Raw genomic sequence first — 20811 nt, 5'->3', positions numbered from 1 at the left:
AAGAAAGTCGTAATTTCCAGGTTTGACAAACATTGATCAACGTTTTCTGACATTTTATGGACCAAACGATTACTCGATTATGAAAATAATCGTTAGTTGCAGCTCTAGATCCAACTATATATAAAGTCCTTAAAATTAATTCAATCAAAATATGCCAAAGTCCTCTATAATACAATTTAACTGAATTAGTTTTGTTCATTTATTTACACCTGTACCCTACCAAAAATACAAAAAGCATGCTGTAGCTGCTTTAGATACATCTGAAGTACATATTCTCTAACACTACGGAAACCAAACAATGTTTTATTTTAAAGCAATTATAGACTTATACAAACACACATATCTGCTAAATGTTAAACATTTCACCTGTAAAGGATGAACCTAAATGAATGCAGAGCGTGTCTTTTCAGTGACACAACTGTTTATTTTTAATGACACTAAATGCAAGCCATTAGGCCAAAAACTTTAACCACATCAGAGGACTGTCATGAAAAAAAGTTTTGGTTTTTGACTTCTTTTTTTTTTCCCTGGAGCTTTCAAAGCAACAAGAAACAATCAAACATGGAAAAATATCAGCATGCACAACAGCCCACTGTGGAACCAGTCCATGATCCATGGAATGATGTGGGATGGAAACAGACTGCTTCAGAGTCCAAATATGAATCTAACGTATAATAAATTAAGTCCAAAGAGAAGACGTCAACTGTCCAGCAGGTTCTCCTCAGTGTGCTCAGTGATGAGTCTCCAGCTCCACAATGGTCCATTCCCCCTGCGGAGACGCAGCGTCTTCTGGGGAGAAGCTGGTCACGGTGATGCTGGTGGAGGAGTCCTCCACGGGCGAGATGAGCTCCGCCCAGCGTTTGAAGGTCTCCTTCTCTGGGGACAGGAAGGCCTGCGAGTCCAGTCCATCACGGGACAGGGACAGAGTCTGCTTGATGAGGAACTGGGCCAGGTTGAGCTCCTCGGGAACCGGGTTTATGACTCCGAGATTGGACTCGTGGTCGGAGAGCAGCTGCTTGAGCAGGCCCCAGTCCCGCTCGGCAAAGTAACTGCCTTTGTCCGCATCTTCTTGGTCCTCTCGCAGTCTTACAATCCTGCGTTTGTCAGAGCAGCGCTCGAGGGCTTCTCCCACGTCCAGCTCGTAAATGGGAGACAGGAGTTTGGAAGGCCGGCGCTCAAGTTTGCAGCTTTGATCCAATCTGTCACAACCATTGTCCCCTAAAAGCAATTGACAATACTGCAAAATGACAAACTGTTGTTGTTTTTTTTACGACTCCACAGTTCTGTTTATTTAATTTTTTTTGTGTCTTTTCATTTCACAGACTAGTCACTGCATACTACAATAAAACACAAGACTACTTGGAGTTTACCCTTAATGCAACCGTGTTCTTAAAAAATGTAAAAAAAAAAGTCAGGTGAGGAAAGAACGGTAGGATAGGATCAATGAATCTGTTATTTTGTGGCAATTTAAAGGGACGGTTTAGACGTGTGGGTGTGTGAGGTTCTGGTTGACATCATCGTCAAACATGACTGAAAAACTGATTTTAGACACTAAACAAAAGGCTAACTTAAAGGTGCATCATGTAATAAATCAAAAGTTAACTGGCCATAAAATCCTCCTAATATGTCACAGAGATTCAGGAATAATGTTCATATAACAAACTGAACTCACCAACAACAACAGTACAGACAAAATATTTGCATTAAAAAAATATTTTGCAGACTGCAAATCATGTTTATATGTTTTGAAATCATGCTTTGGCATGTGGCGCCACCTACCGCCGTCTACCAATCATTGCAGTCAGTAGAGTCTCAGCTGTCGAGCAACCACGGGTTGCCAGTTACGTCAGAAAACGAAACCTAAAAGACCTAGGTATTTTGAATTTGAATGTAGTAACCGTTTTTGGCCACATTCTTACATATGGCACCTTTAAGAAAAATAGTGCCAGTTTAAGTCTATGATCTCTTGAGAATCTTTAGGAGAGGTTTGTCAAGTGGCTAAAACCCATTTTTCCTGACGTCAGTATCTCGCACAGCCATGTAAAAACTGCCACATGACAAAAACAACATTTTTTAGAATCCAACCTCTGTGTGTAAACAGTTGCCTTAAAGGTAAAGCACAGATGAAAAAATTTGTCAATGCATCCCTTTATTCACCCGTTCTAATAAAGCAGGCCATGCGTCGCAGTGAATTTTTCTTTTAAAGTAAAGAGTGATGCGTTTTTACACGTAGGTCTTTGAAAGAACAAACAAGACTTCACAAATACTGCCCATAAAAAACACACGATTTTTCACGTTTGCATCAGGATTGACTCTAAAAGTGCAGCAGGTTTTTTTTTCTTTGGAGAATGAAAAGTGAATAAAGAGAGACATTACATACTGTACATAAGAGGCTACAGACAACAAAAAGCTTATAGACAATAAGTTTCCTTTCATGGACATCTTTGTGTCGAGGCAGTCTATTGGGTTACGACAAAACGGTGAGGGGGGGGGGGGGCAACAAAAGAAAACACATAGAAACAAAACAAAAGTAATGAATGACATCAGCGATTTTAATAGCACATGCAGGTGCGTAATGCAAAAGTGAAAAAATTACAACAACAAAAAACAACTGCAAACTGAAAAAAAACCAAGTGCATTCTATAAATAAAGGAAAAACAGCAAGGAGATGCAAGGGAAAGTATCTCACATCTCAGAAGCAGTGGCAGTTTAATGTCTAATATTAACTTCTTTTTTTATGCCAGGGAGTCACACACCACTCATTTGATGAGAAATCAGTGCTTTAACATAAAAGAAATCTCTTAAATTCAATACTGAGCCGTTACATTGGTGTGAATCAACAGCATCCAGTATTTTAAACTGCGGTGACGTAAATGACAAAAAAAAAAAAAAATACAATAAAGCAGAAGGAAATTATAGGGTAAAAATAATTGTGTGACAAAAATGAGGTATATAATGCATTCCAATTGTACTTGGGAGGTCATAATTTCCCAGTTACATAAGATTTTGGAAGTGGAGTACACCTTAAAGTTGTGAAATTGAAAGATGTTCAATTTCCTAATGCCCTGAGTTGACAATTCCAGATGGCAGCTGAAAGCATAGAGCTGTAGTATTTTATTTCCTTGTTGTTGTTTTAATCACTTATTAAGCGTCTTATTGTGTCCAAGAAAGTTAGACTTGGCACTGATGGCTCCGCTCTTTAGATGCAAGAAGCTAAACTATTGAGCTGATCAGAGTCTAATGTAGAAAAAGGCATCTTTCTTAAATGGACCACCTCAGCGGGGCTGTATTATGATTCATAGACAGATTATCAGCTGATTACAGCTTCAATATGCTGAAAAGACACAGCAGAATATCATGAGGTACAACCGTGCCAACGCCTGTATCGGGAATCAATATGGCAGCAAAAGCTCTGACGGTAGTATTGAGACATTTGCATCACCTAGGGTGTGTACTGTGTACCATGGGATTTTGGGATTTTGGCCCTATAGTTCATTAAGTTGTACATTCATCAATGTTCCACGAGGGTCTGTGGACATGCTGGTTATAATAAATGAAATGCCACGTCAATGGCTAAACCTAGCTATAAATGGTAACATTAACCACTGTTGTTGGCGCTAATGAGCGTCTTCCTCCGAAAAGAAAAGTGCAAAGATTTCTGGGAAATGTGTTTTACATTTTTAAGAAACACACACTTCAACCAATCAATGAATATCACTGAGGCTTGAAAAATGTAATACAATTAAGTATTAAAGTTACAACATGTTAAACAGGTCAGAATGACCCCAAAAAAAAGGGAATGAAAAAGCATTGGTGTAACTAGGTCACATGCCTCTATTACGAGGCAGATTATTTTTAGATAAATACAATTCTGCGGTCAGTCTTCATGTAACATGTACACTGCTATTCCCCCTTTTATTTTACTTTATTTATTTATTTTAAGGAAACTGAAGTACCAAAGCCAAAATAATTGCTTTTTACAGTTTTTAATGAGGCCACTCTTCATATTTATGAAAAGGACCCTGATGATGCAAACTTCCATCCTAACAATCACGGCTTGGTTGAGAATGGGAATCAACTTTGAGCTACAAAAATATGACGCCCACTGATTTATGTTTGTAACTAGTTATTAAACTAGATCATTCACTTATATCCCTTTTTCTCTGAAGCTTGGGGGGGGGGGGGGGTCTAGGAATCGGAGAGGTTTGGATTTGGGGGCTAGGAAAGATCCATAGGTCATACATTACCTGCTGGAGACTGTGCAGCATGAACAGGAGAGTCACCTGTCAGCTGAGGCTCATTTAAGTCTAGATGTATATCAGCTTTCTTGTTTTCTGAGGCATTGCTGTGGTTTTTCCGCACGCCGCCATTGTACTGTTCAGTGTTTCGCAGGTCCAAGTGGCAGGGCCGCTCCTGAGGAGGGAGGAGGTCTCGAGTGACGGCGTCCTTCACCGAGTCCACCTTGATGTGGTCAGCAGCACCTTGCGTAGACTCCTGGACCTCGGTAAGGAACGCAAGGGATTCTTCTTCCTCTTTCTCATCCTTCATACCGGCGTTTTCAAGATGGTTCTGTTGATCGACAGAAGGGTCAGAATCTGGTTGAAAAGCTGTCGATTCGGACTCAAAAACGTCACAGGAAGTCGCAGCGTCATCGGACTTCGGAGGCGGAGTTTGCACGCCTCCTTCCTCCGAGCCCAGCTCCTCACACTCGTCAACAGAGAGCAACACCGAGCGGCGGAAGTTAGAGGTGGACTGGTAGTCGGGCTGCTCATTCTCCTGGTCGAAACCGTCGTCGTCGAAAGCAAGGTTGACGATTCCCTGAAAATGCGGCGGAGGCTCAGTTGGAGCCACCGAAGCCTGACCTGGAATCACTTCGACCTCTGACCTTTCCTCCTCGGTCTCCTCTTCGTCCTCGGAGGAGAAGAGCTGATGGTCGGGGACACTTTTCGCCGCCACAGTTGCCTCGACCTCGGAGTTCTTCTCCTCTACTTCATCTCTTTGTATAAAGGAACGAGGGCGGCGCCTCGCTCCCTCGTCCTCGCTGGTCGTCTCTGCCTCTCTGCCACGCAGCCGCACCTCCACCCTCAGCCCAACTCCGCCTTCGTACATCTTCAGCTCCTCTGGAGTGCTCGTGTCGCTGCTGCTGCGACCCAGGAAGTCGTGACAGCGCATGGTGCCGCACTTGGAAACCCCCCGGTCTGTGGAGAAGTCGTCGTCTTGCGAGCCTCCTGCGTCGTAGTCCTCTGAGCGGGGCTTGATGTCGTCGGAGGACGTGGTGTGCATGCTGCCAGTCTCAGATTCAGGGCTGACCTGAGGGTGGACGCTGCTCCAGGAGTCCTCTAATGGGGTGAGAGTGCTTCCCATGCTGCAGGGGGTGTCTGCGGGTGGTTCAGCGTCTCTCTGGGAGTTTTGGGAGCTCACGTCGTGAACTTGCCCTCCACTGACATGACCCTGTTTCACTTTATTCCCTTCAGTTTGTTTGCAAACCTCTGTGAGAGCAGGTTTAACGTTATTCTGCGCTGGTCTAACACTGTTGTCTTCAGTTTTTTGGAGATTCTGCTCCGAGTGAAGGCTGGAGTGTGAGCTGTGAGCTGCTGCTTCTTTACTCTCTTCATGCACTGCAGCATGCTTGATGTTTTCACTTGGACCAAGCTCAGATTTAGAATCTGTATTTTTACCATTCACTGCACATTTCCCTTTAGTTATTGACTTTTTAGTGGTAGCAGCAGCAGCAGCTGAGGTTTTGGAGGCTCCTCCAGATTTTGGTGAGGTCTTCTCTGCACTAGTGCTGTTCAGCTTTGGTCCAGACTTGGCAGCAACAGTTGGAATTTGCTTGCAAGTTTCCAAACTGGCTTTGACCGGCTTAACACTCGCCGATTTGGCTCCGACGTCTGCTGCAGTTTTCACGATTTTCTTTTTAGGTGTTTCGCAGCCTGCTTTGGGTCCTGTTGAGGATTTCAAGCCATCCTTGCCGTCTTCTTTCCTGGGTGAAGCTGGCTTTTTCATGGAGGATCCATGCTTGGAGACTAGATGTTAGATAAAACATATAAACGAAATATAAATATTTGTCTAGTGTTGTATAAAATAAGCTGATTTTGAATGTCTTACCAAGATGGTCTGGTGTTACTCGTCCCTTGCCGTCTTGTCTGGCAGCAGTGGACACTTTCTCAGCTGCACCAGCCTTGACTTTGCTGCCATCTCTCACACTCGACTTAATAGTGGGACTGTGGCAGGGGACACGAAAGGTACAACTGTTTAAGCAAGAACTACCATTTTGATCAAATTCACAAACTTTCAAGGATTTCAAGGACAGACCCATGGGAATGCTGGGAAAATGGGGAAAAAATGTATCTGATAACCGTGAATACAAGGTAAGTGTGGCTTAACTAAGATGTGTGTCGCCACCATCATGTGACACCATAAAGTCTGCCACGCTATCCAATCCAACCCAACTTTATTTATTTAGAAAACTGTGGTCATTTAAACGTAATACTTTGTTGAAGATAACCATGTTGATGCTTGAGGATTGAAACTCACCTGCTCGTCTTTGCTGCATCTGATTTGTGAGCAGGTTTCATCTGCGGGGATTTGGTCACTGCCTTGATCTGGAGTTTGGGCTTCGCACCTAAGACACAAAAAACTGTGAACCACATGTGCAAGTGTTTGTGAACAGCACTTTGTCACAATGGACCGGTTTGAGAACACTCAACTTTACATGACATCACTGTAATCAGCACCTCTGAACGGTGCAACCTTTAAAAGTGACTACAAAGTGAACACAGCACAATTATCCTGTTTAAGCGCGTTTATATGAGGTGTATGAGTGTCTGCATTTCAGGGTGGAGGAACCAGGCTGCAGGCTGCATCTGCACCAACAGCACACACAGACGAGGGCCACTGGTATAAGACAGATTTACAACACTGACGTTCAAAGTGATTAGTCATGGCCCTGTGTGACAGCTGCATTAGAGCTCTGACCTCTGATGTCAGCAGGAGGGCGGCCTCATGCTCTTTGTTTCCTGATAAATCAACATTCAACCATGACAAAAATCCTCCATGGCCACAGCACGACTTTCATCACACTAATAAGTCTGTAGGTCCTTTCAAGTTCCAGCTAAGGAGTTTTTCTCCTTAGCTAAGCCTAAAACTCAGAAGTGTGTATTTTAATTGAAAAAATAATAATAGTTTTCAGGGTTAAAGATTAGGTCCATTTTTATTTTTGACTGTTTTACATGCTGTGCAAATTATAAAATGTGACGCAGGAAACCATTTTATACTTGCATTAGAATATAGAGCAGTTATCTGACAGAACAATTCCAATTGGATATTTTTCACAAATAGTTCAGCTCTAGTAAGTTTTAAGAGCATTAGGAGCAGAATAAATGTGTAAATGTAGATAAATAAGTAGTCCTCTTTTGATGAATGATGCCAGTTATTAAAAGTGGGCCTGATTAAAGGACGACCACTCGCTCCAGCTACACTAACACCTGTGGACATTTCAGCATGGCTGCAGTGATGTACTACGCTGTAAAGTTGTGTTACAGTGGGTGATGAAGTGTGAAGAAGTCAATAAACCTGGAGCGGAGTGAGCGTTGTTGCGCGGGCTGCTGGCTCCGTTCTCTGGCGAGGTGCTGCCTGAAGCAGATGAAGCGATGGGCTGAGCTCGGCCGCTGCCAACAGTGCCGTCAGTTTTTCCTGCCAAGCTTTTCTGAGTCTTCGCTGCTGCTGGTGCCGTGCAGCTCGGGGGAGAGGTTTTAGGCCTCGCGCCTGGGTTTGGCTTCTTCTCTAGCTCTTTGGCCCCGTGAGAGCCTCTGGAGCCATTGGCACTGGGCACCTCTCTTCTGGCTCCAGCTGCTCCAGTGCCATTGACAACTGGTGTCCCAGCTGATGCTGCCTTCCCTTTTGCTGCTGCTGCTGCAGTCCGATCTCCTGGCTTCTTCACAGTCTTTGATGAAGAGGAGTGACCATCTCCTTGTTTGTTGCCTGTTGCCAGTCCATCCGACTTCATGGCTGATTTATCAGCGCGGGACGATAACGTTCTGTATTCAGACACCCCCTGCCGTGTCCTTTGCACAGGAGGACTCTCAGGTGCAGATGAAGGGCATTTTACAGCCCTTTGCTTTAAGAAAAACAAAGATATTAATCAGTAAATGAGCCGAAGACAGTCACACTGCATTAGCCTGAGAATATTAATACAGTTTACAAGTAATTCCCAGAGACTGGGTCGGGACTACGGCTGCAAACAACGAGTATTCCCCTTGGTAGACTGTAACGGTGAATGCGAGACCATTTACTGTGCAAACAGACAAATAAGTATCATCTATGAACCATTTTGTTCTGGTCAAATAAGTGGGTCCCCCTTATATAAAGTTGGAGAAACACTGACCTAGAATAGCTCTGTTCAACTCCATAACAAGACGATGTTAAAGTGCAGAGGAAAATGATCCCCCTTTCTTCATCTACTCTTAGTATAAAGTCTAATTTTGACAGCTCTTGCCAAAATTGAACTGAACAAAGTGGAAAAATCATGGTTTCCTTTTTATGTCAGTGCAGTTCATCTAAAGCTAGAATAAAGCTAAAAATAACAAGCTCTGCCACAGTGATACATCCCAGTCCCTTCAAATGTGTTGTCTGGAGTGAAACTTAATTTTGGCTTTACTTTATCCTCCATTTGTTCCCATGACTTGCTCAATAACTTCTGACTATTGTGGCATATGCAGACTCAGTGACGAACTGTGTGTGAGCTGTAGAATCCATATAATGTTAGGTGGCTGTCAGTGGAATACTCTGCCACATCAGGAAAAAAGCAGCTCATATACCGAGTGTAAAAACTGAGGGACGAGTCTTTTCTGCAGGATTGTTGCGACAGAATCATTCTGTTTGCACATGTTCTCATTCATACACAGCAACAATAACCAGCAAATGATTCCTCTTTTCTAACCACAAATAAATACAGTGTGTCCCAGTATGATCCCATAGTTTAAACATTTTTAATCAATTGCTAATTTTTCTATAATATCAGATTTTGGGGAAAACGTAATTCTCTTCTCCAGTTTTTCTGAAGGAGTTACACTTCATGATGATTAAATTGCGCTTGTAGTAAATTATGGGTTTAGGATATGGTCAAAGTCACTGTGTATCATGATACGTATTGCATCGTGAGGAGCAGGAAATAAACACTCCTAGAAAGCCGAGTTTAAATTATTTCAAATTACAGAGCTTAGGTTTAAGGTCACAAGACCTACGGCTCATGTAATGACAAACCACTTCCTGTGAGAACTGTTGCAGCTCGAATAATCTCAGCCTCCCATGCTGTATATCTTGGTAATCCCCATCTGGATCACCTCTTTCAGGCTTATCTTAGCACTATAGATGTGTTTCAGAGTCCAGCTGCTCATTTCATGCAGGGGAAGAGCATTTAATGTCCATGAACTCTAACTGCTGATGGGAATTATACAACCTGCATATGGATTTTCTCTGAGCTGAAACGCACTCATAAATTCACATCAGACAAGACAAAGTCAAGGTTTTCATAGAAATGTCTAAATTACCATTTTTTGGGGGGGGTTTATTTGCTTTTTCCAGATCTTTTACTCATAAAATTCCACTGAAACACAGTAAGTAGGTGTTGGGCTTTTATTTTCTTTGAAAGAAGCAACTTTGACGTCGACTTTTTGTCAATTTTATTTATTTATTGCAATCCCAACGTCCTCTGTCGCGTATCACAGATCAAACTGTCAAAACTGATGATCGATGAACACATTTAACTGTATTTTTTGAGTGGTGGCCCTTTAAATGTATATTTGAATAATCATTAAATTACCTGTGAGCTAGTGAATACTGGCTTCTTAGCAAGTCTTTTGCTGTCTCCTTTATCAATAGCATCTGTAGGAAGACAAAAACCAGGTGGAATCAGGGGAGACGTGGCGAGTTAGGTTCTTCATCAAATGCAAAAGGAACACAGATTTATTTTCTTTACATAGGGTCTGCTTAGGTCTGTCCTTAGCTGAGCCATTCTTTTCATTCACAAAGTCCCATTTCCACATCATGTGATTACGGTTTGATCACAAGGATGCAAACACGACATCAGCAGACCGATCAGTCGGCCGTATCTCATATCTCACTACATGGCCATTTCTGTGTCCGGTGATTCATCTCATTCAACTAAAAACAAACATTGAGTTTCATATGAGACCAGGTATTGGATTACATTGGCAAGAAATGCACCAGTCATAGTCACACTCTGATACCAGCTGAATAAATTATTCATGTCCAGTGCATTTCTGCACATCACTCGAGCAACAACGAGGAGGAAGCAATGTATTATTTGGTATTTATCAGCATTTCTAATCATGTGCAGACAGAACCAAGCCTTTCACCAAAGAAAAAACAACAGAATCCTGCATTTGATGGCCAAGAAATTAAAGGTAAATCAAATAAAGCAATGATACTGAAGGAATCACCAAGGCTAAACATTAAATAGGTAAGCAGTGCTCGGGCAGCTGTGCAGAAAGGAGCTTTGAGTGTTAAATCAGACGACAGCATGTGCTCCGTCAACGATGCAGTGCCAAGGCTTCTAGGCTGGGTTGGGAGGGCAAGAAAAAAACACACAAAAAAAAACACACATCCACCACTCTGCAGTGTGAAAATCCCGTGCGAGATTTGAGAGAGTGAAAAAGATTGCGTCTCACCTGCCTGAATCCTCTCTCTGTGTTTGGACGACAGAGTCTCCCATCCCTGCGTGTGACGGACGGCGTAAAAGGTTTGAAGCAGGAATGTCCACAGTCGAGCTTGCAGTGTGCAGATCTCTTGTCTAAACGGCTGGTGTGTGTGTGTGTGTGTGTGTGTGTGTGTGTGTGAGAGAGAGAGAGAGGACGGGAGGGAGAGAGGGAGAGACAGAGACAGGGTAGAAGAATGGGAAGGGGTGCACTACAGCGCAGAGGCGAATCAGCAGCTGCTTGAAAAACCTTTCACCATAGCAACAAATACCCCTCCCTCCTCCCACCCTTCCTTCCTTCCTCTGTCCCTCCCTCCTCTGTCAGAATCCACTTGCGCTCCCTTGAGAGAAATTAGTGATGTCAGCGACTGATGCACACACCGTTTCCATGGCTGATTATAAAAACAGGGCTGTGAGGTAGGGAGGAGCTACCCTACCCTCTGCAACCACAATGACCACACGTACACACACACACACACACACACACACACACAGGTTTTGCAGCAATTTTTCATAGGACACTGCATTGACTTCTATGCTGTTGGATACAGCTCTAAACAAAGCATTAATCATAACTTTAACCATAACCAGCTAACGTCTAACCCAGACCATAACACAAGTACAACTCAAATCTAAGCCCTAACTTAATCAGTTCCTCAGAAGTGAGGGTTTCTGCCTTTTAGTCTCTTATCCTGACAAGGTCAGTGTTTATTATAACAGAAAGGGTCCTAAAGAGGAAAAAACACAAGAATAAACACAAGAACAAGCAAAACACAACAAACACACTCTGCCAGCAGATCCACAACCTGATTAGAGGAGGCTGCTCGCACACGTCACAGTTTCCCTCGGCCTAATCCATTCTCCCATGCTGTGCAGTATTTACAAAGGTTATAAGCCTTTAACATGTGTGGCCAGGTTAGTCGCCTGCTCAAAGTCACACAATATCATCATCCTCAATAGAATCATTTTATAAAAACACACACTTAATTAGCTGGATCTTCATCTTTTTACTGTCGAGTCTTATAGCCAATACTTGCATTTGTATAAAATCCTAAATTCCTGAAGTGAATCTACTAAAATGGTGATAAATATTGCTTCTCTGCTTGTTTCTTGAATAGGTGGAGGGATATCGCAGCATTTACGTTTATCTTATTTTTGTACAAGTGCCAGTCATGTAAACGCAAAGAGGACAAAGCATATTCTAATATGACCAATTCATTAAATAATAAGATAAAGCAGCAACACTGTCACTTTCTCCAACGATCTACTTTGAATTCCTTTGAATAAATTAAAAATATACTGCAGTACAGGCTTGTACTGTAGACTTGTGGTAAGAAACCTTTTGCACACCCTATCCTAATCCTTGAATAGGCGTTGAGTTTGAGATGAGATAGAAGCCTGCATGAAATCACAGTTTCCATGTTAACTTTACAGCCAATGTTCAAAAGAATATTGAATTTCGAATAAAAAAATGACAGCCCTATAAAATAGCTGACAAAATCAAACAAAAAGCCCACATCAGTAGTATGATTATGATCCATTACCTTCAGGCAGACGTCACAGAGCGAGCAAGTGTCAAACTAACCACCTTTAAGCCTCATTCAACCAACCGTCCATCACACTCCTCCTACACTACCTCCTCTTGTCTTTGCCACCTCTGCTCCAGTAGAGTCTCCTCCTCCTCGGTGCCGTCTCCACACAGAGCGTTCACGGCGTTCAGCAGGCTGCAGCAGTTTTCCACAGTCACGCCGTCTCTGATGGCCGAACACAGCTTCCTCAGCAGCGCGGGCTCCTGGGTAAACTCTTCCCTCTGTAAACGAAGCTGAACGCTAAGAAAACTCGCTCACAGACAGAAACTGGTGCCGATGAAGTCGAGGTTAATGGATCTTACCCTGCGGAGGTCGTGAAAGGCCTGAGTGTGGGAAACCATAGGCAGGTGCTGGACAATGACCTGCAGGCTCTCCTCCTGTAACTCTGTCGCCAGACTTCTCACCTGTTGAGCCCACTTCACTTCTGGGAGGCTGCCAAGCAGCTGCTCAGTGTCACAGAGTACGGTTACTGCATTCTGTACAGTCTGGATGGAAACATCAATTATCTTAAAGGGATAGTCTGATACATAGTCATGAAGGCACACTACCTGAAAATGTGGCTGCTAATAAGGGCTCACCAATAAAGCTTAAGGGTATGCCATCTTCATGTATTTACTACATTATCTCACCACCACAGTTCCAGATTTTTTTTATTTTTCCATTAGCAATAGTATCTGCTACTTTTTTTTTTATTTTTAGTGCCTGCTCTGGTGAGGTTCCAATCGAGCTGAGCTTACACTAAAAATGTGATGTCAACAGACTGCTGGCCACCGATAGTGGCAGAGAGTGTCGTCACTGGAAGAGTCATGAGCGTGACGTCCGACACAAGAATCAAACCGAACAATGTCGAACTGAAGATCAATTTAAAATACTTAAAAATCCTGCTAAAGCTAATCAACAGGCTAATTCCCAACATATAGCAAGGAAATCTCAGTATTTAACAGAGGAGTCTGACATATTTAGCAACCGCACTGTCAAAAGAGGCAAACGCGAGCGGGAAGCAAGTCTGGCGCGTAAAACAAAATCGTAAAACGTTGAAGGGGTACAATAGTAATGGAAAATGATACCACACCGAGTAGAGTCAAGCCATGCCATGCATGAAGAGTCATGCTGGAATTCTATAGTGGAAAAGTGCAAATTAGAAAGCATTTTTGTTACTGCAAACAAAAAAGTTTGTGTCTCTTTGTAAACTTCTGCACCTGCCTCCATCAGGGAGTTCAAATGTGTCTTTGCTAAACCTCTGTGTTTGAAATCATTTGCGAGGATTTAGCCAAGTGACAAAAATGTACCAAACAAGGACCATAGAAGAAATTAAGTGTGGGAGAGTGAGAGCTTTACAAACTTAAGCCGTCTGAAGCCTCTCTCAAACTGAAATTAGTGGGTATAATTGGGTATAACCCAAGTGAGACCACTAAAATTCCATTAAGGGGAGTTTTTCAGCCCTAAAAAAACAACTCTTAGTGATGTTGTGGCGGCTATTATTTTGCATCGCACACTTGTTTTACTTGACTCACACTACCTTTGTTGCACCAGTGATCAACAGACTCAATTACCAATTACAAGCCTTGACCACTCCTTATCTGCCTGCATTCACATCCCATTCCGAAATTAGCCCAGCTGTAATAACTGAAAATCAAATAAAGTCCATTTCCTTTCGGTAGGAAAACACTGGTGAATGGATTGATGATGTTTGTGCAGAGAACAGCAGGTCATTACTCACCATGGTTTCAATCACAGCGGTGAAACAGGCTCTTTGCAGCTCAGGAGACAAGAGGGAGAAGTTCCTCTCACACCAGGTCTTCATAAAATGCTCAGCAACCCACCTAGAAAGATACAACATTAGTCTCTTTTAGGCTAAAATTAGAAATGAACACCATCCCAATTGTCAGTGGGGTTTTTCCCACTCCTGCATAACCCACACGTGAATTTGTGATGTAATAAAAGCACCTGAGCTGGAGGAAGAAAACAACAACAACACCACATAAATAAGAGGACCTCCCTCACCTTGCTGTATTGCCAGTGCTTCACCTCCATCCAAATGATGAAATGCAATGTCCTAATTTCTGTCCTAATTTGTAACAAACATTCATGGCACATTCATGGTCAATTCTGCTGCTAGTTGTCAATCAATACAATAAAAACACCTTGTTTTATGATGACAGGAAGCAGCCAGGGATAATGGGAATTGTTGTCTTGTTTGGTTTTGGACGGCACAGCACGCAGAGCAAAATTGTCATGATCCATTAATGACAAATACACAAAATAATAATATCATAAATATAATAATATCCTATGATGTTCCCTGAGGTTTTTCCCAGAAGTTATAGCAATATAGAGACAGTAATACCCATTTCCATGGATTTATGTGTTGGACATATGGACATAGATTTATTATCTATATCTTTTACTTGCTAACAGCTGCAAGTTGCAAGTGGGCAGAAAGGACAATGCAACCTTGCAAAAAATGAGGACGATGAAGAAGAAACTAGCATGTTCTTGTGTTCACCAATGCTGATTGTAGCCAATAACAATTCAAACCTGCATGCACTGCAAGTGAATGCTGTCTAAACACATTCAACATGAGTTTAGAGGTTTTTTTGAGCAGTGTAATAGAGAAAAACTTACAATAAAACCATGCCTCTGTGAACAAACCTCAGAAAACTCTGAGGCTCCACACAGTGGCAGCGGGTTAATGCAGCTTCGCTTGAGGGAACAAGTTACAACCGACAAGAGAGGGGTCAGAAATGCCCTGCTGCTCGGTGCACAGTTATGTCTCGAATCAGCAGACTCAGCAGAGACCACAATGCACGGCTGCACCTTCACACACACACACACACACACACACAGATTCAAATCAGAGCCAGCTCCCAGCCTCGCTCAGCACATCACATCACACCCCCCTGACCTACATTCACACGTTTCTTGCCAGCACGCTGCAGCGTGCAAAAGCTTGCAGCAGCATCAGCTGCAGGAGAACTCACAGTGCACATAAGTGCTAAATCAAGACTCTCACCATTAAATGCAACCGTTTTAATCAAGACAAAAAAATAATTTTCTTACAGAATGTGCTTTCGATTTGAATTGCAAATTCGCAAGCAACAGTCCTAACCCTTGACAACACGTATGGGTGGCAGAAAATGTCACCTTCCCAAAAACTGCTGTAAAAATATTCAATATTAGTTCAAAATTGTTGCAGAAATGAATATCCTCTGGCAAATATGAGCTATATTCATTCAACACAGACAAAACAGCTTGACAACAAAAAACAGAATGGCACAAAATGTCTCTCTGAGCTTTAAAGGAATTAAGATACAAACACGACTCACCTCTTACAAAGCATGTGAAGGTTTTGAAGGCCAAAGGCGTGTGTGAGGGACAGGCACTCGAGAACTGTTCTCTGAACTCCATCAACTGACTGCAAAGGACAAACAACTGAATATGACGTGTATTACATGCTTAAAATACAGTTATTACAAATGACGTCTGGTTTATTTCTTGAGTTTTGAGTGATTTAAATCATTCTGAGCGCGTTTTAATAGTGGAAATATGTACTGCAATACAGGGCATACAGAAAACACAGGTTATAAACACGTGATGTCCAGTATGTGATGCATAGCTGACCTTGGGGAAGAAGTGGCAGTAGTCTCGGATCAGAACCATCTCCCCAACATTGTTCAGCCCCTCCAAACTCAACATGTCTGCTGCCAGCATCACCTGACTGCAGGACAGAACAGGAGGCACCAAATGCAGGTCAGGTTTCAGGTCTTGATCCATTTTCTAAAACTGGTTTATTACATTTCAGTACCTGGCGTTGGCTCCAGGCGGTAGATCCATAATGGCTCCATACATGTACTGGAGTAGAATCTCCATCTCATCGGGTCCTAAGCTGAAAGGGTTAAAAGATATAACTGGTTAATATATAAAATCGTCCCTAATCACAATTTAATACTCTATGTGGAAGTCCAGTCATATAGTGTGGGTGGCCCTATCTGTCTACACCAGAGCAACACAATATAAAGGTCTGAACAATGTGTGAAAAAAAAAAAATTCTGGATGCAATCTGGCAATCTTCTCACAGTGAGGCAACGGTGGCGAGCCACGTGTTCCACCGCATGGCTCTATTATGCATCGACTGTAAACACATTTCACATGACGCAGCAGCACGTGATCGCAGCCTGAGGGCGACTTTGCCACAACGTCATCATCACAGCCACTCTTCTACATTAATAGCCTCGTCTTCCCCAGTTAACCTCAGGTCAGTGAAGCTAAGGCGAGGAGTGGCACATTATTCCCTGGAGGTACAAAAAATTAAACTGGGTCACGTTTGAGGAGACGGCTGAGTGTTGCTGGGCTGGTGGGTGATACCGGCAGGAGTGAGGACTCAGCTACTCATAAGTGAGCTATGATTATGAGAGTGTAGGTGTATTATTATGCTCTGCTCTTACCCTTGCAGTGTGATGCACTGTCTGGAGCTCTCCATCCAACATCCACTCAGCATCGCGCGGAAGTACTGCGACCGCGCACACAGCACCGCCCTAGAAACCCAATAAAGCAGGTGGTAGCATGTCAGCTTCATCCTCCATTTTTATATTTAACATCATGCAGCAGGCGTGATTTTAGTTACCATATGCCTGTTTTATCTAAACTACTTTGCAGAATGTGCTACAGCATATCACCTTTATGTGGATATCCAACTGATGTCTGATGCTGTTTTTGATTATGCCAACTTCATGTACATCCTGCTTTTATAAAGGTGCTATCTGTATTGCATGTTAATGTTAAGAAATGAGCCCACGGTTGGTGTAGTGGTTAGCACTCTTGCCTTTGCAGCAAGAAGACCCGGGTTCCTGGGTTCGAGCCCCATTTGGAACATCTTCGCAACAAGGGCCTTTCTGCAAGGAGTTTGCATGTTCTCCCCGTGTGTGCGTGGGTTTCCTCCGGGTTCTCCGGCTTCCTCCCACAGTCCAAAAACATGCGATATGGGGATTAGGTGAATTGGTCACTCTAAATTGACCGTAGGTGTGAGTGTGTGAGTGAATGGTTGTTTGTCTCTATATGTGGCCCTGTGATGGACTGGCGAACTGTCCAGGGTGTACCCCGCCTATCGCCCAATGTCTGCTGAGATAGGCACAGTACCCCCCGCGACCCTCTGGTGGAGGATAAAGCGGTAGATATGGATGTTAAGAAAATAAGTGACAGAAACAAACCCAAGAAAAGAGTTAATATTGATGTTGAACAAAGATTGGTATGTACTGTAACCAGGTCCTGGTTCAGCATTAGGTGAAGGAGACTGAGCTGACCTAGAGATCACTGCTGCAGAGAAACAGAAAAACAGGCCCAGCCTCTTCATCTTCTTCTGCTGACAAGCTTCTGCTGCCTGTCTGCTGGGAGGTACCTGTCTCCATGGTTACCAACAGCCACGACAACCTCAGCATCACCAACTGACCATTCACCAGCAGATGTGCAACCTCTGTAGTGTTTTATTACTAGTACTAGTGGCTGTAAAAAACACTAAAGCGGGCATGCTCTGATCACGCCTGACGACTATGACGACACATTAAAGACAACGAAACACACAGAGGGCTAAGATTACATCATGAAAAAAGATCTACCTGTGGCAGGAGAAACTGTGCTCGGCTACTTGGACGGTGATGTCACACTGCTCTCCCCTCTGGTACAGATCGAGCAGGTCGGCTCCGAGGCCAGAAGCCGGCATCAGGACAACAGCGTCTGGACAAAAGTTGCAGATGGAGACAACGAGGAGAGTCGGTGATGAGGAAGACACAAGTGTGCATTAAGGAATTCATTCAGTTTTTGTTTTTTTGAAATATGGAGGCTTGCTTTCAGGGAAAACATGGCTGTTAGCATGGTTGTTGGCAGGCAAACGGTCAAAACAGTGACAATTAACATTATAATGTTTTTTTTAATTACCTCAAAGGCAACATATTTATGCATGGCTGACAGCATCACACAATGTAGTTAGATCTAAAAGTACCAGGAAAGTGCATCAAAAACAATTGGTTTAATCCATACTCCAAAACCCAGCTGCAGCTGACATCTCACCACTTGGCAGCATGGCCATGGAGCAATTAGTAGAAACAAGGATCCAAATGTGATTAGTTGTTAAATGGATTATGGCCGAGTTTACATGATGGCAGCTGCACAGTCACATCAGCCCGCTAAAAGCATGTTGTTGACCTGTTTACCTGAGTCAGTGGAACTGCGAAGATCTGCTGTGTCGGGAAGACACTCGGTCGTTTCTGGCCTGACGTCCTCCTCCACATCTGGGATGATCACGGCTGAGCGTGTGCTCTGGTCGGACGTGTACACTCGCCTGCAGAGGGGTGGGAGACTCGGAAGGTTAATTAAAAACTAGACATTTCACACCATTGAATGCAAATGTGACACAGCAGTTAGCCACAGTCTGAAATGAGCAAAAGCTCATCAAAGCATCTCCTGGCGACTGGAGACCTCATAATATTTCTATAAAGAAATCAGAGGCGACCAGTTACACCCCAACTTCTTATGAAAATATGCTGCAAGTGGATGCTGTGTTCTGTCAGGATGCAAGTTAATTGGCTCGTTTCCATAGTCACTGTCAATGAGACAAACACCCTTTTCCCTACAGCTTAATAGTGTACACCAGACTTTTGTTTTCCCCCTCAAAACTACCTTCATTTAATTCTAATATCTCACATACCTGCTTTAGATTTGGTCAGGAGGAGGGAACCACTCAACCAGCTGCCCCACAGCCAGTCAGGGAAATAAGATTTTTCTGGGTTTTTATACAGAAATCTATAAATGCCTGTGTCCATGTCTCGAGGTGCCCTGTGAACTGTTTCACAGGAGTCTTTTACTATTGTGGTTAATGGGAAAATTGCTTTTTGGGCTACCTGAGTATTTTTTAACTGCAGTACTACGAGTGGCCACTGGAAAAAATTAAGGAGGTAATGCTTGTAATATCTAGAAATATATTCAAAGCATGTGATGGATAGCACTGATATTCAACTGTCTGTATTTGCATCAAAACTGATTGTTTTAGCCAAGTTTATGCTACACTACATTATTTACCAACTATATTTAAGTTCCCAACGTTCAATTTGGATAATTTCCAGTTTATTCCCATTAATTTCCATGGAATGTTTCCACTTTTAATTTTATTGAAAAAGTAAAAAATTATGCTAAATAAATTAAATTCTCCTTTGAGTAGTGTCACTCTTGTTCTGTGGTGTTATTTCCGACCACCGCTCTCCAGCAGAGAACAGTTGATCAACGTAGATCTACTTCTAATTACAGTATCAAGAAATATAAATAAATAAATAAATATTCGGGAAAAATTAACCAGGCTGCAGACATTAACTTTTTCAAACCAGCATGAGAGCAGCAAAATTAGGTCAAGTTTCTGATGAGACTTGGACACAAATCAGAGGCTCAAATACTCAAAGAGTAAACACGGTGAAGCCTGGAGGACAAATGAACACTGGTCCTAGTCCTACGTGAAATGCTTGGTAGCATAGACATTAAAATGTGCTGTGCCATTTATTATTCAACAGATGCAGCATTGGCACTGATCCTTGAAACAAATGCAAGCAAACATTGCAGATTAAAGATGGTGCCTATGGCGCCCTCTGTTGGACAAACACTCATACTGTAACACCAAGAGGAGAGGAACTCCTACTGAGTTCATCATCCAGAAGATGTCTAAGTGCCAAAAATTAAAATTAAAACACAGCTATGTGTGTACCTGAGGAAGTCTCTCAGCCCAGGCTGATCATATCCAGGCAGGTGAATGACGGTGGGATCTTCACGTGTTTGTCCCTGAAAGACATGGGGAGCTCGGGCCAACAGTATGGCTCTGTGAGCTCGCAGAGAGTGTGAACCGGCAAACAGAGTGACGTCCGCCTCCAGCTCCTCCTGTAACAACCTGGGGGAAACACATATGACACTTTATCAGGAGCAATTAGTCTCTTAAATGAGTTCAGAAAGTACAAATCATCAATAAATAAAAACAACTACAGTTAGTGTCAGCATCACGTCTTTGCCCGCAGAGGGAAAACTTCCAAAGACACGTCTTCACATTGGCACGTGTTGGGACCGTCACATGTCTTACCTGTTGAGATCTTCAGACAAAGCCCATGATAAGCATTTCTTCAACTGCTTCTTGTATTTACGCTCTTTGGCCTGGAACTCTCTCGCGGCCTCAGTGGTGATCATGGTTTATTGTTGTTTCCACTATAAGACAGAGACAATACACACAAAGTTCAGCTTGTGCGAAGATACAGTAGATAAGACATATGGCACTCCAGATAAAGTCCCGCGTGGTATGCAGAGTGTACATTAACAGGAAGCCATGTGAACAGAGGTCAACTAAAAACTTGCAAGACATCGATTGTGTCAGGTCGTGCTAGAATACAACCTGTAATGGAGAATTTAAAACTTAATTTCAAAGCCACTCAAAGTTATTAGCTGTGGGCAGGTTTCAATGGGCGTGACTTGTATGTGTGA

General features: G+C 42.9%; 1 protein-coding gene across 1 annotated transcript; it reads right to left on the bottom strand.

The window, feature by feature from the left end:
- Nucleotides 1-730: 730 nt before the first annotated feature.
- On the bottom strand, nucleotides 731-20520 carry btbd8 (BTB domain containing 8; the record flags this gene model as incomplete). The annotated part of the gene is made up of 18 exons (XM_083888263.1): nucleotides 731-1218; nucleotides 4248-6026; nucleotides 6109-6224; nucleotides 6538-6625; nucleotides 7576-8119; nucleotides 9824-9885; nucleotides 10692-10821; nucleotides 12354-12527; nucleotides 12609-12791; nucleotides 14027-14129; nucleotides 15633-15721; nucleotides 15928-16024; nucleotides 16112-16192; nucleotides 16752-16841; nucleotides 17919-18036; nucleotides 18513-18640; nucleotides 20051-20230; nucleotides 20417-20520. The coding sequence occupies 18 exons, from the start codon at nucleotides 20518-20520 to the stop codon at nucleotides 731-733; spliced, it is 4554 nt and encodes a 1517-aa protein (XP_083744389.1).
- Between the last annotated feature and the right edge of the window lie 291 nt (nucleotides 20521-20811).

The sequence above is a fragment of the Microchirus variegatus genome, assembly GCF_963457635.1.
Source record: "Microchirus variegatus genome assembly, chromosome: 4".
Taxonomy (NCBI): domain Eukaryota; kingdom Metazoa; phylum Chordata; class Actinopteri; order Pleuronectiformes; family Soleidae; genus Microchirus; species Microchirus variegatus.
Note: the sequence above shows the minus strand (reverse complement) of the source record. Positions and strands in the feature narration are given on the sequence as shown.